Source organism: Macaca fascicularis, chromosome 9 (assembly GCF_037993035.2).
Source record: "Macaca fascicularis isolate 582-1 chromosome 9, T2T-MFA8v1.1".
NCBI classification, from domain to species: Eukaryota; Metazoa; Chordata; class Mammalia; order Primates; family Cercopithecidae; genus Macaca; species Macaca fascicularis.
In genome coordinates this window covers 30,322,338-30,335,765 of record NC_088383.1, presented here as the reverse complement: position 1 = coordinate 30,335,765, position 13,428 = coordinate 30,322,338, and the positions used below count along the sequence as shown (strand labels likewise).

The 13,428-nt window shown below is 42.8% G+C and overlaps 1 protein-coding gene across 29 annotated transcripts in view; it reads left to right on the top strand.

Annotated features, from left to right (window-relative positions):
- Positions 1 to 13,428, top strand: part of LOC102125303 (supervillin) — a 275,990-nt gene that overhangs the window by 114,242 nt on the left and 148,320 nt on the right. Inside the window, exon 1 of one of the 29 annotated variants that reach the window (XM_074001300.1) lies at positions 4,177 to 4,366. The exons of the other annotated variants lie outside the window; for them this stretch is intronic. Coding sequence (XP_073857401.1) covers positions 4,351 to 4,366 — 16 coding nt within the window. The 5' untranslated portion in view covers positions 4,177 to 4,350. Of the gene's footprint in view, positions 1 to 4,176; positions 4,367 to 13,428 lie in introns of those variants that run through there. 29 annotated transcript variants of the gene reach the window in all.

Below are 13,428 nucleotides of genomic sequence, written 5' to 3'. Positions count from 1 at the left end.
AATGGATGCCCTAAGATATGTGGAGAACAAATTACCGTGGTATTTTAATGGAGACAGTTTTCTAAGCTAATTTTTATGCATGTAGCATCTCCCTGGCTAACATGAGCATGGATGATAATTTGTACCATTAATGAGCTCAATTTTTTTTTTAAATGAGACTTTGTTTTTACTTTTAAAAAACAATAACCTAAGGCAGGTGAAGTCAAATTGTTATTTCAGGGAAGTTGTGTTTCAAATGAGCACTGTAAATGATTTTGTTGAGCAGATGTTTTTTGTTTTGTTTTGTTTTGTTTTGTTTTGTTTTGTTTTGTTTTTGAGACGAAGTCTCACTCTGTTTCCCAGGCTGGAGTGTGCAGTGGTATGATCGATCTCAGCTCATGGCAACCTCTGCCTCCCGCATTCAAGTGATTCTCCTGCCTCAGCCTCCTGAGTAGCTGGGATTACAGGTGCGCGCCACCACACCTGGCTAATGTTTGTATTTTTAGTAGAGATGGGGTTTTACCATGTTGGCCAGGCTGGTCTCGAACTCCTGACCTCAGGTGATCCACCCACCTCAGCCTCCCAAAGTGTTGGGATTACAGGTGTGAGCCACTGTGCCTGGGCAAGCAGATGGTTTTTCTGGGGTCCAAGAACAAGCTTTAGAATGTTAGAATATCTCCCCAAAACCATATGGAAAATGCTAGGGGTTTTTTTGTTTTTTGTTTTTTGTTTTTAGCTCATTTAATAAAGGAGAGCATCCATTGTTTTCATTACTTTTCTTAAAGGGGCTGTGACTCCCAAAAAGTGAAGAACAAATAAATGCATATGAGGAAAAGTCACATTCTGGTTAGTCGTATGTTTCTTAACAACAGGAGTACCTGCTGAGAAATGTGTCCTTGGGAGATTGCATCATTCTGCAACCATCATAGAGTGCATTTCCACAAACCTAAATGGTACAGCCCACCACATACTACAGTCGATGGTGTAGCCATTGTAATCTTAAGGGACCACCATGGCAAATGGCTGTTTCTTTTTTTGTTGTTGTTTTTGAGACAGAGTCTTGCTCTGTCACCCAGGCTGGAGTGCAGTGACGCAATCTCGGCTCACTGCAACCTCCCCCTCCCAGGTTCATGCCATTCTCCTGCCTCAGCCTCCTGAGTAGCTGGGACTACAGGCACGTGCCACCATGCCTGGCTAATTTTTTTGTATTTTTAGTAGAGACGGGGTTTCACCGTGTTAGCCAGGATGGTCTCGATCTCCTGACCTTGTGATCCGACCGCCTCGGCCTCCTAAAGTGCTGGGATTACAGGCGTGAGCCACCGCGGCCGCCTGGTAAATGACTGTGTTTCCATAGAAACGAAGATCTTAGACGTGCCTGGATGGCTCCAGATAACACCCAGCTGAGCCTTATGGCTCCTAAGGGGTCCCATCCTCCCACTAAAATGAGATCAGGACAACCCATGGGGCCTGACTTAGTACTGGCCAGCAGAACAGGACAATCTGTTGATGGGTTTGTTCTCAAACTGGTACTGTTCTGTTGGGTAGCCCCTAGCCACTGAGGAATTAGACCTTAACCTTGACTTCATGTTAATTAGCCAGAATTGCAGTGGCCCCTTTTGTTGGACAGCACAGGACCAGAGGAAGTGGATTTGCACTTTGCATCTGCTGATAGGAATTGAAAAACTGCCTTGCATTGCCTATTGACCTATCCGTGTAATTTGTCATACCTGGATAGCAGAAGAAAAATCGAAAATTCTGTGTTTTTCAAAAGAAATGGAAGCTTATTGTATTAGGGACAAATTTTCTGGGGATTCCTTATTTCTTTCACATAGACACACACCCAGTGCAAGTGTGCACACACACACACACTCTCACACACACTGAATACAGTTTTGTAGGTTCTTTGTGTCCCGAAAACATAAAATATTGATTTCCGCATTTTGAATTACGGATCTGAAGATCCATGCAGTGCAGTCTCAGCATCAGTAATAACCCTCGAGTCGAATGCTCCAAGCTCACTTCACAAGGCAGCTCTCTTAGGGAGCGGTTTGCATGGAGGTGCTTTGAATTCCAGGACAGAGTGGTTTGGGGAACTAGGGGGATTGCAGTCTCTGTTGACAGTGTGTCCTTTGGCTGCTTGGTTGTTCTTTCCTAAAATTGTGTTTTGGTTTAAGGCCGTGGGGTTCTGTGAGAAATTAGTTTAAATTAGCGTTTTGCTTGTTTTTGCTTTTGACGTGTTTAAACGTACGGATAGAAACTAAAGTTGTCCTCTGGGAACCAGGGCTGTGATGTGCATGATTAGACCTTTCAGTGTTGATGGCCTGTGTGAGATCTTGTGATTACCCAGCGAACCGTGCCAAAGGCTCATCATTTATTCATTCCTTCCGATGATTTTGGAGTACCTGCTGTGGCTGCTAAGGATATCATGCATTTACCTCCCAAATGTCTGCAACTCATAAACATCTGATGGTTTAGAATGTGTGTGGAGTTGAGCAGGATGATCATAAGAACAGACGGTGCGCTTGTCACCTGTACAAGCCACGTAGATTCCCAGGGAGTTTTCTCACCTGAAAAACAAGAGATTGACCTTCAGTGTTTCCAAGGTTCTTTGCTGCTCCCAAGCCTCTGATGTTTGTGTGTGTCTCTGTGTATGTGTGCTTGTGCGTGTTTCTGTATGTATGCATATTTGTGTGTGTGATTGTGTATGTGTGTTTGTGTGTGTGTGCATGTGTGCATGTATTTAGATTTTCCTCATAAACCCTTATTATTAAAATGAGCCCACAACAGAAGAGGATGAGAACTCTTGGGCTATGTAGGAAATGCAGGACCCGAGGGTGTCTTAGGATCAAAAAGGGGCCAGACCCCCAGTTCGTGGACATCCTCCTGCCGTGGGCCCACAGCCCATGTGGTTTTGTGAGGTCGCTTGAAAACCTGGTGAACCTGGAATGTGATTTTTAAACATGATGGTACTTTGTGGAAAGAGGCTGTTATTTTTTGTTAGAGGGATCTGGTCATCTTTTCTGCTCTGTTATCTTTGTTTATGCTCTCATGAGAGTCATGGTTCCCTCTGCACCTTGGGCTCGGCCTGCTGTGGGGTAACCCCTGTTTCCCAAGCACGGTGGGCCCCCTCACTCTGCCTTCACATCTGTGTTCTCCTCCATCTGCTCTGCAATGTCCTCCCTGCCAGCGCACCAAGCTCTCCAGCCTCAGGGAACTTGCTTCCTTGGTTGGGAAATTCGCCTTGGGATTAAGCGTTCCTGCCTTCACCCTCTCGCAGCACTTTCCTAGCTCAGAGCAGTCTCACAGAACGTGCCAGTGTCATTGGGTACAGAATACCATAGGCAAGTGAGATCGTTCTCCATTGCATTTCTTTTTAACTACAGTTCGAGTGATTTTTCAGAAGTGCAACAAGATTTACCTGATTCTTATATGGAGGTAGTGATGTATTATTAAATACACAGAATACAAAGGCAAGGATGGGTGGGGCATGCACCTGTAATCCCAGCACTTTGGAAGGCCAAGATGGGAGGATTGCTTGAGGCCAAGAGTTCAAGACCAGCCTGGGAAATATAGTGAGACCCCATCTCTACCCAAAAAAAAAAATTTTTTTAAGAATAAAAAATCAAATTTGAAAAGTTTATTTAAAAAGTCAGGGATAGGCTGGGCACGGTGGCTCACACCTGTAATCCCAGCACTTTGGGAGGCCGAGGTGGGTGCATCACAAGGTCAGGAGTTTGAGACCAGCCTTGCCAACATGGTGAAGCCCCATCTCTACTAAAAATACAAAAAATAGCTGGGCGTGGTCGTGGGCGCCTGTAATCCCAGCTACTCAGGAGGCTGAGGCAGGAGAATCGTTTGAACCCAGGAGGCAGAAGTTGTAGTGAGCTGAGATCGTGCCATTGCATTCCAGCCTGGGCGAGACTCTGTCTCAAGAAAATAAAAATAAAAACAAAAGGCAGGGATAATACCTCACTTCCCCTGCTTAACTCTAGCATCAAGAGTAGATGAACACACAAGTTGAAATGGATGAGGTGACTGTATATCAAAAACAATTCAGCTCAGCTGTTGCACTGAATGAATGTTTTTAAAATAACCGCACAGTTGACTATCCGAGTTGCCACGTGCCCTTATTTGGTTTGTCAGAGGGTGGGTGAATATTTAGGGACACTATAAGGAGAGTCCTCTCCTTTCTGTCCCACCTCTTTCCTTTTACTCTCTCTCCCCCTTTCCCTTCCTCTCTTTTCCTTTCTTCTTTCTTTTCCTTCCTTTCCCTTCTCTTTTCCTCTCCTCTTTCCTTTTCATCTCTTCCTATATTCTCTTTTCTCTTATTCTCTTTCTGTCTCTCCCTTTTCATCTTCAAGACATAACAACATGGCTATGGATATCTGTAAGTCTGACTGATTTTAACGTGTGCAATGATAATTTTTAAAACATGCATAGTATATACATAATATGTCTCCATTTACACAGTTCTGATGGCTTTCTTAATATTGCTAATTGCTAATACTAAAAAAACTTCTAAAAATTATTGTAACTTGAAACATGAATTCTGTTTTCTAGGCCTCATGATACCTTGTGGAAAGAGGCTGTTATTTCTTCTTGGAATTGGTCATTTTTTTCTTCTCCGTTATCTTTGTTTATATATGTATCATACATGTATGTACGAGTAACAGCCAAAAAAATCTACATTTAAAAAAATGTAGTTTGCAGTAATCTTTTTAAAAATGTAGTTTGTCATAATATTTTTTAAAATGTAGTTTGTAATGAGGAGAAAATGAGTACATGACAATCTAGTTTAATTTTAGTAGAGCAAAAGTTAAAATCAAACCTCAGCTTCTGCTTTGGTGTTTGTTAACTCAAATTTAAAATTAGACATGTGGTAATTATTTGGCAGTTCTGGCTTTCTCAGGGAAACCATATCATATTGTATGTGTGTGTGCTGGCCTTTAAAAATAGATATTGCCACGAAGCTCATCATCTATATTCATGGCCGACCCCTGGAAGTGGTGGGCTTTGGAAAGCAGGGCTGTGAGTTTGACTCTTACATTTCCAGGGATCTCTCCATTCCAGCTTTGGTTCCCGTCAGTCCATCTGTGGTCAAAGCTCTTTTGTTTTCAAAACTAACTGCTGAAGAGTAAACACTCTTGACCCCGACTGTAAATATTTGTCATACGTCTGGTTAGTTTTAGTTTTAACCGAACAAAATCATTTTGGCAGAAGAGTCATTAAAGTTTGCACAAAATCCTGACCTTCACATCCCTGGTTTTCCTCATGCAGGCATCCACAGCGAGTCACAATCCATTTGAAAACATTTCTTCTCTGGGACTGAAAATCTCCTAAAACGTGTATTCTTCAGCAAACAAAGTATCTGGTAGAATGTAAATGTGGATGACCGGGGGAATGCAATTTTTTTTTTTTTTTTTTTTTTTGCGCTTAATGATTTCTGTCAGTCCTCTAAGAAATTCAAAGAATTTTCACGGCTTCCAGTTTAAATTCTGTCGCCTCTGGCCATGGCCATGGTTTGTCCTGTTTTTGAATATCTTTCCATTCAGGGGTTTGATTGTTACTGGGCTACTTGAGACAAAGCTACCTGGATCTTGAGTTGCCACTTTTAGCCCCAAATCCCCTTCCTACCTGCGTATGGGGCAGTGGAGCATGTGGTGGCCACAGTGGAGCACTTGGTGGCCACACTGGCTCTGTGTTAAGATGTTTGCTGACAATTAGCTGTCTACAGTGGCCTATGCCTGTAGTCCCAGCTACCCAGGAGGCTGAGGGGGCGGGAAGTCCTGGAGTCCAGGAGTTGGAGGCTACCGTGAGCCATGATGGCTCGACCTGTCTACGATGGCGACACCCTGCCTCAAAAAAAAAAAAAAAAAATCTGCCAAAAGAACTTATTTGTAACCAGGAAGGGAAGGAGTAGTCAAGGGTTTGGGGCAGAGCCTATTGCCTCTGAACAGACCCGGTAATTCTCTGGGGACTGCTTGTACCCTTGTATCTGGGTAGTCGTCACACATGACTCAAAAGAAGGCATTTGGGCTTTGAAGATGGTCAAGAGCGTCCAGGCTAGGCCAGGCATGGTGGGTCTGTGTGAGAAGGAGAGCTTAGGAAGGCGGGGGTCTGAACATGCTTTGACTTTTGCTTTGTGCAACCAGTAATCCAGAAGAATCCTGCCTGAAGCCCCAGAGGCTGTGCCTCTTCTTTTCAGCAGGGTGGCGTCTTGTCAGGGAGCTGCAAACAGCCTGTTGTAGTCAGAAAAGATGGTGATTTCCTTTCCACAGCTTTATGGACATAAAATAAAACTTGAATTGGACAAACAATACAATAAATCCTCCTTTCCCAAAAATTACGAGTTGAGGTCATGGTTCCTAATCGGAACTGTGTGCAGCTGTTGGATTTTTGGCGCTTTCTAGAGCTTTCACTAAAATCAAATGCATTTAAATACCCTGCCTCCTCAAGAGGACGGGATTAGGCCGCCTCCCCAGGAGCACAGTGCTCTCCTGCCTGTGTCAGCGAGCTCCTTACAACAGTCTCTGTGCACGCCGCTGCACAGCAGTGCTCGCACCGTCACTTTATCATGGATTAGAGGCTGCAGGATGTTTTCATGTGGCCCAGGATAATGTAATGATGGCTGGTACTTTAGGACTTGAAAACCTCTTAATGTCTTGGCCAGACTGTGGACTATTCTTTTAGGCGTCTGTCTTTTAAATCAGGTATCTCCATTTGCTGTCAAATTTGGCCTGCATTGGCCAGCTTTCTTATTTCTATTGTTCCATAGAGAGCCACACTGAAACTGATTTGAGAAAAGTGTCATCTCTATTGAAAATTCGGAGTCCACCAGTAACAAGTAGACTGTATATTTTGGAGGGTCCTCTAAAGGCTCACAGTCACTGTCACCTCATAACGATCCTTCCAAGGAATCTCCAAAAAGTAGTTTACATCTATATCCTTGATGGATATTTTCTTGTTAAGTAGACAGAATTTCTTTTTGTTTTCTTTCTTTCTTTCTTTCGTTCTTTCTTTCTTTTCTTTTCTTTTCTTTTCTTTTCTTTTCTTTTCTTTTCTTTTCTTTTCTTTCTTTTCTTTCTTTCTTTTTAGTTTAGTTTTCCTCTTGTTGCCCGGGCTGGAATGCAATGGCATGATCTCAGCTCACCACAACCTCCGCCTCCCAGGTTCAAGCGATTCTCCTGCCTCAGCCTCCCAAGTAGCTGAGACTACAGGCACACACCATCACACCTGGCTAATTTCTTGTATTTTTAGTAGAGACAGGGTTTCACTGTGTTAGCCAGGATGGTCTATCTCCTGGCTTCATGATCCACCCACCTCAGCCTCCCAAAGTGCTGAGATTACAAGTGTTAGCCACCGCACCCAGCCGACAGAATTTCTTAATGTGAATGTGCTTTTTCTCTAATTGACTTGGGTTTAAATAGCCAGACAGCATCATAAAGAACATTATGCACACACCTGTCACAGTGCACACAGGTATACACCTGTTGAGGACCTGGAATATTCTAGAAGTAGAGGCGTGGCTTTTCTGTGGGCCTGGTCCCAGGCAGAGGAAAAACATTGCTTGGGTCTTCTCTGGCTCTATTCTTTACTCTGTTGTTTTAGGATCAGGCAAAATAATTGACTACTGAAATTTAAAGTAAAACTTACTGCTTTCAAGAGAAATACATTAGAAATACAAGTGCCATGCTCTTGTCAGAGAAGAAAAAACTCTTTCTTTACCCTCTTGTGCAGTGACCAGGGGCCTGCAGATGTAACTGACAAAAGTCAGGTTCACAGCAGAAAAGAATACAAATGTTATTAATAATTTATATGCATGGGAGTTCGCAGGAAAGAAGTAACCCTCAAAGAAGAGATCAGACTTGGGAGCTTATATACCCTTCTTCATAAAAGAAAGGAACTTTGGGCTTCAAGGGATGATCAATTGTGGGGAAGCAACTGGGAAATACATGGGGAAACTAGGGGAAGATAAGGGTTATTTTAGTGAGATTTGTATGTACAGACTTATCGCCAACTCAGGGTTAAGAGCTGTACTTCAGCCAGGTGCGGTGTCTCATGCCTGTAATCCCAGCACTTTGGGAGGCTGAGGTGGGTGGATCACCTGAGGTTAGGAGCTCAAGACCAGCCTGGCCAACATGGTGAAACCCTGTCTCTACTAAAAATATAAAAATTAGCCATGCGTCATGGCGCGGGCCTTGGGATAGTCCCAGCTATCCAGGAGGCTGAGGCAGGAGAACTACTTGAACCTGGGAGGCAGCGGTTGAAATGAGCAGAGATCACGCCACTGCACTCCAGCCTAGGTGTGACAGAGCGAGACTCCATCTCAAACAAAATAAAAAAGAGTTGCACTTCCCCTTCCTGGTACAGGAGTGGGAGACACCTGAACAAAGGGAAGTGTATGCCCTGCTTTGAGGCAGAAAAGGTGGGGGCAGAGATCCTCAGTTGCCTTCAACTCAGAATAATCCTTATGCCAGAGTGGCATATTTTGAGATAGTGTGTTCCAGACCCTGCTTCATGCTTTACATAAAAAATGTCAGTGCAGTACAATAAATTCTAATATCAGATTACTCTGTTTTCAGTGTGACATTTTGTTTATTGGAATCTGTCTTGTATGTCAGTTTATTGTATATTTTATTTGATTTTGGACTAACTTGCGTGTATTTTATGTATCATAATTGCCTGAACTTCAGTGTTATAGAACGAGTTTACATGTTTTTGTTTTAAAAATGGAAATACAGGCTGGGTGTGATGGCTCACGCCTATAATCCTAACACTTTGGGAGGCCAAAGTGGTCATATTGTCTGAGCGCAGGAGTTCAAGACCAGCCTGTGCAACATGGTAAAACCCTGCCTCTACTAAAATACAAAAATTAGTTGGGCAAGGTGCCACACACCTGTAGTCCCAGCTACTTGGGAGACTGAGGCATGAGAATCGCTTGAACCCAGGAGGAAAATAAAAAGGAAATGCAATTTCTCAAATAGTAAAGGTTTAATAAGCCACCCACCTATGTGCTGAAATAACCTTGAATTGATAAAGATTTAAACAAAAACTAAATGTGGTCATCTTTAGAAGCATATTATTTAGATAGGGGATATCATGTCATGTCATTGCAAATCGTGTAGGAAAAGCATCACCTTCTGTTTAAATTTGCTTGGCTGAAATGAATGTAAGGAAGTCAGTGTGGGAGTTTATGGCAAACTCTGAATTATTCTGAAAATAGGATATTTCAAAGAGGCAGATATCTCTAAATAAATCTAAACAGGATTTGGAAAACATTTTTGTACTTAAATTTGATATTATGCCTGATATTTAGGACTTCTAACCGTTACTGCCCAATGCTTGGTACATAGCAGATGCTCAATAAATATTTGTGAAATGAAGAAATGAATGAATGGAACACACGTACTTGAATGAGCAGAAAGACTGAAAGTACACAGAGCTGAAAGCCTGTTTGATTTCTTCATCTGTCAAGCTCCCTAGTGAAAATTTACTTTGTGACAGTTCTGATTCATTCAAATCTTCTCCAGAAGGAAAGTAATTAAGTGTTTTTGTTTTAGACAGTTCCATTTTTATACTGCAGGTGACAAGTGAGGAATAACCAGCTTTAACTTTTAACACAATGAGTAATTAAACACAGAAGGTACTGCCAACAAAATTGAAATCAAATCTGTCATTTGATCCAGTGCTGTGTTGCATTTGCTTTGTGAATTGGTGGGGAAAATATGCTAAATAGTAATACACCGTTGAATGTTAAGAAACAGCTGGGAGAATTAGGATAACTTTAAAGGGCTAAGAAGCAAGGTGGCAAACATCTAGAAAAGTCTTTAAAGCTAAAGCAAATGAAATAAGATCAATCCTTCAATTGTGATATGATAGGTTTTTAAAAGATAGCAATTGTTTGCTCTGTTTCTTAAATAGATGCTGTCATCTACCTTAAAAGCTTTGCTAACCTGGAGGCTGACTGCAGGCCTTCTCTGTGGCCACTAAAGCTACTAGTGTTGGTTCAAATTCCAGCACTTTTTGTTATGACTTGTATTAGCATGAGGGGATAACTTAACTTCTGCCTCAATTACCTCATCTGTAAAATGGGAATGATAATAGTACATAGCATATAGATTTGTTATGAGGATCAAATGGATTTATGCCTGTAGAACACCAAAAGTGCCACTTGCAACATGGGCATGTTTATTGAATGATGATGATTAATCCTCATTAGGACCCAGCTGATTTGTAGATTTTGTTTTAGCCATAAGCTGCAAGGATTTTTTTTTTATACTTTAAGTTCTGGGATACATGAGCAGACCATGCAGGTTTGTTACATAGGTATACGTGTGCCATGGTGGTTTGCTGCACCCATCAACCCATCGTCTACATTAGGTATTTCTCCTAATGCTATCCCTCCCCTATCCCCCGACCCTCCGACAGGCCCCAGTGTGTGACGTTCCCCTCCCTGTGTCCATGTGTTCTCATTGTTCAACTCCCACTTAGGAGTGAGAACATGTGGTGTTTGGTTTTCTGCTCCTGTGTTAGTTTGCTGAGAATGATGGTTTCCAACTTCATCCATGTCCCTGCAAAGGACATGAACTCATCGTTTTTTAGGGCTGCATAGTATTCTATGGTGTGTATGTGCCACGTTTTCTTTATCCAGTCAATCATTGATGGGCATTTGGATTGGTTCCAAGTCTTTGCTATTGTGAACAGTGCTGCACTAAACATATGTGTGCATGTGTCTTTATAGTAGAATGATTTATAATCCTTTGCATATGTATCCAGTAATGGGATTGCTGGGTTAAATGGTGTTTCTGGTTCTAGATCATGCTGCAAGGATTTTTTTTTTAACTAAAATGTTATTGTAATTCTTTTTGTAACTTTGGTGTTAAAAGTAAATGATTTGAGCCTATGATTTCCATGAAATATTGGGAAATGATTTAATATCCTTTAATTTAAGAAAAAATGACTTTAAAAGGTTCTGTCATGGTATCATTAGTGATAATAGAAAGCTCCTGTTCCTAGTGCCTTAGTGGCCATTCCAGAGCCAGTTTCCTGAGGAGGCTGAGCTCAGTGCCTAAGACTTAGCCATGATTCTGCAGCTGATTCACGGAGGAAACCTTGACCACAGTGGTCTCATACATTCCATAAGGGGAAAGGAAAACTTTCCTACTGATGAGTTGGCTGGGTTTTTGGAATTCATATGTAAGGTGATTGTCTGGATTTTAGTACCCTTAGGTCAATCCTTCAAAAAATACATAAAAGAAGAGAATATTCTAATGGCTACAATGTCCAATTATAAGTGAGTATCTGCATATTTATTCATCCAGGGAAAATTCTGGATTGACTGAAATAAAATATTTCAACTAGTGCCATATCACCATGGGTTTGGAACAGATCATCATTCATCAAGGTTATTGTTTTCCAAACTGGATGATCATTAGAACTGCTTGATAAATGGCCAGGCCCCACACCTGTAATCCCAGCACTTTCAGAGGCCTATGCAGGAGGATCACTTGAGCCCAGCAGTTCAAGACAAGCCCTGGCAACATAGTGAGACCTCCATCTTTACAAAAAAATTTTTTTTTAAATAGCTGGGCATGGTAATATGCACTTGTAATCCCAGCACTTTGCAAGGCTGAGGCAGAAGCATTGCTTGAGCCCAGGAATTCAAGGTTGTAGTGAGCCTTGATTGCGCCACTGCACTCCAGCCTGAGCAACAGAGCAACACCCCACTCTAAATAAATAAATAAAATACTTGATAAACCTCTTGAAAAATGTGGCTTTCTGCTCCCCACCCAGACCTATGTACTCAAAACCAGAGGGTAGGGATTATCAACCTCTCCGCTGTACCGGAGCATCACTCATTTGGCCCTCATCCCTCCTTCTTTTTTTTTTTTTTGAGATGGAGTCTCGCTCTGTTGCCAGCCTGGAGTGCAATCGCACGACCTCTGCTCACTGCAACCTCTGCCTCCCTGATTCAAGTAATTCCCCTGCTTCAGCCTCCCAAGTAGCTGGTACTAGTACTACAGGCACGTGCCACCACACCCAGCTAGTTTTTGTATTTTTAGTAGAGACCGGGTTTCACCATGTTGGCCAGGATGGACTCAATCCCTTGACCTTGTGATCCGCCCACCTCGGCCTCCCAAATTGCTGGGATCACAAGCGTGAACCACCATGCTCAGCCTCATACCTCCTTCTATAGCATCTTGGCCCAGTGGCCATCCAGCCATGAGCTTGGGCGAACCCACCAGCATGGGGCTTTGTGAACATTGTCCTAATTGTCCTGTACAGATTAGACATTTGTGACTAGGAAAAGCACACTTACTAAGGATCTACGTTTTTGAAAGTTTTTGAAATCTTTTTTCCTTTGCTATGTGTTTTTCTTTTCTTAACTGCATAACATAAATCTCTTAGAAAATCACATTTAAAATCCAAGAGAACTCGCAATGTCCTCTTCTTGTGTTTTCTGGGTACAGAGCTCCAGAGCTGTTTCTTTGAAATACTAGTTATCCGTTGAACTTAAGCATATTTGGCAGAGCACCCTGGGAGGACAGCACTGCCCCCAAACTCTGAGTCTCACAAGGAGGGAGATCATTTATGAGCGTGCAAGTGATGCCCCTATAATTCCACCCAGCCCACCAAAGAGCTCACTTCCGACTCCATCCCTGATATCATGGATGATGTAAAGAATGGTCAGTCATTCCACTGCCTGATGGTGCAATGGTCAGTCATTCCACTGCCAATACACAAGAAGTTAGAAAGGAGATAAACAGAGAGCAGGGAACTCTAAAATATTTTCCCTGAGAATCACTGGAACAAGGGGTCTTATTACTTCTCTGTTGGCTGTTGAGGATCTATAGTCGGTTGTAACTGTCCGTGCTCCTCCTATTCCCTGGGACTCCTGCTCCAATGACCTCACCACCTGGCTGGCACATGCTACCCTGGGGTGGAAGCACATTCTCTTATGACTTGCAATGGGAAAAAGGACTAAGGATTGATTATTTTTTTCCTGAGATAGCTGAGGAGGTGAGTCCTGCCAACATCTGAGCTACCCCCCAGGGCAGGCAGAATATTTCTGGAGAAAAACGAGCCAACATATTGCAAACAGATTCCACGGCATTCCAAACCCCACCCTCCCACTGGGCCACTTGGTATCTCCTGGAGCGTAAAGTCCATGGAATGAGAGATTCTCCCGCTGGTTCTGGTGTGGCCCCGTTTTCTAATAATACCCATCTGTAGTCTTAAGCCTTTAAGCTGTCCCAAGGGTAGGGGGTCTCAGGGAATCAGTTGGCTCCAGTCACCTCAAAGGATTCACTCTGAGTTCTGACTGGTTGAGACCAGAAGTTCTTGTAAGTAGCAGCTTTGTCTCTGAGATGCTCCTTTGCCTCATCTGCACGATTCTGCAGAGCTGGGGTCCTGCCTGCCTTTTAACCACATCTGACAATAACTACCCTT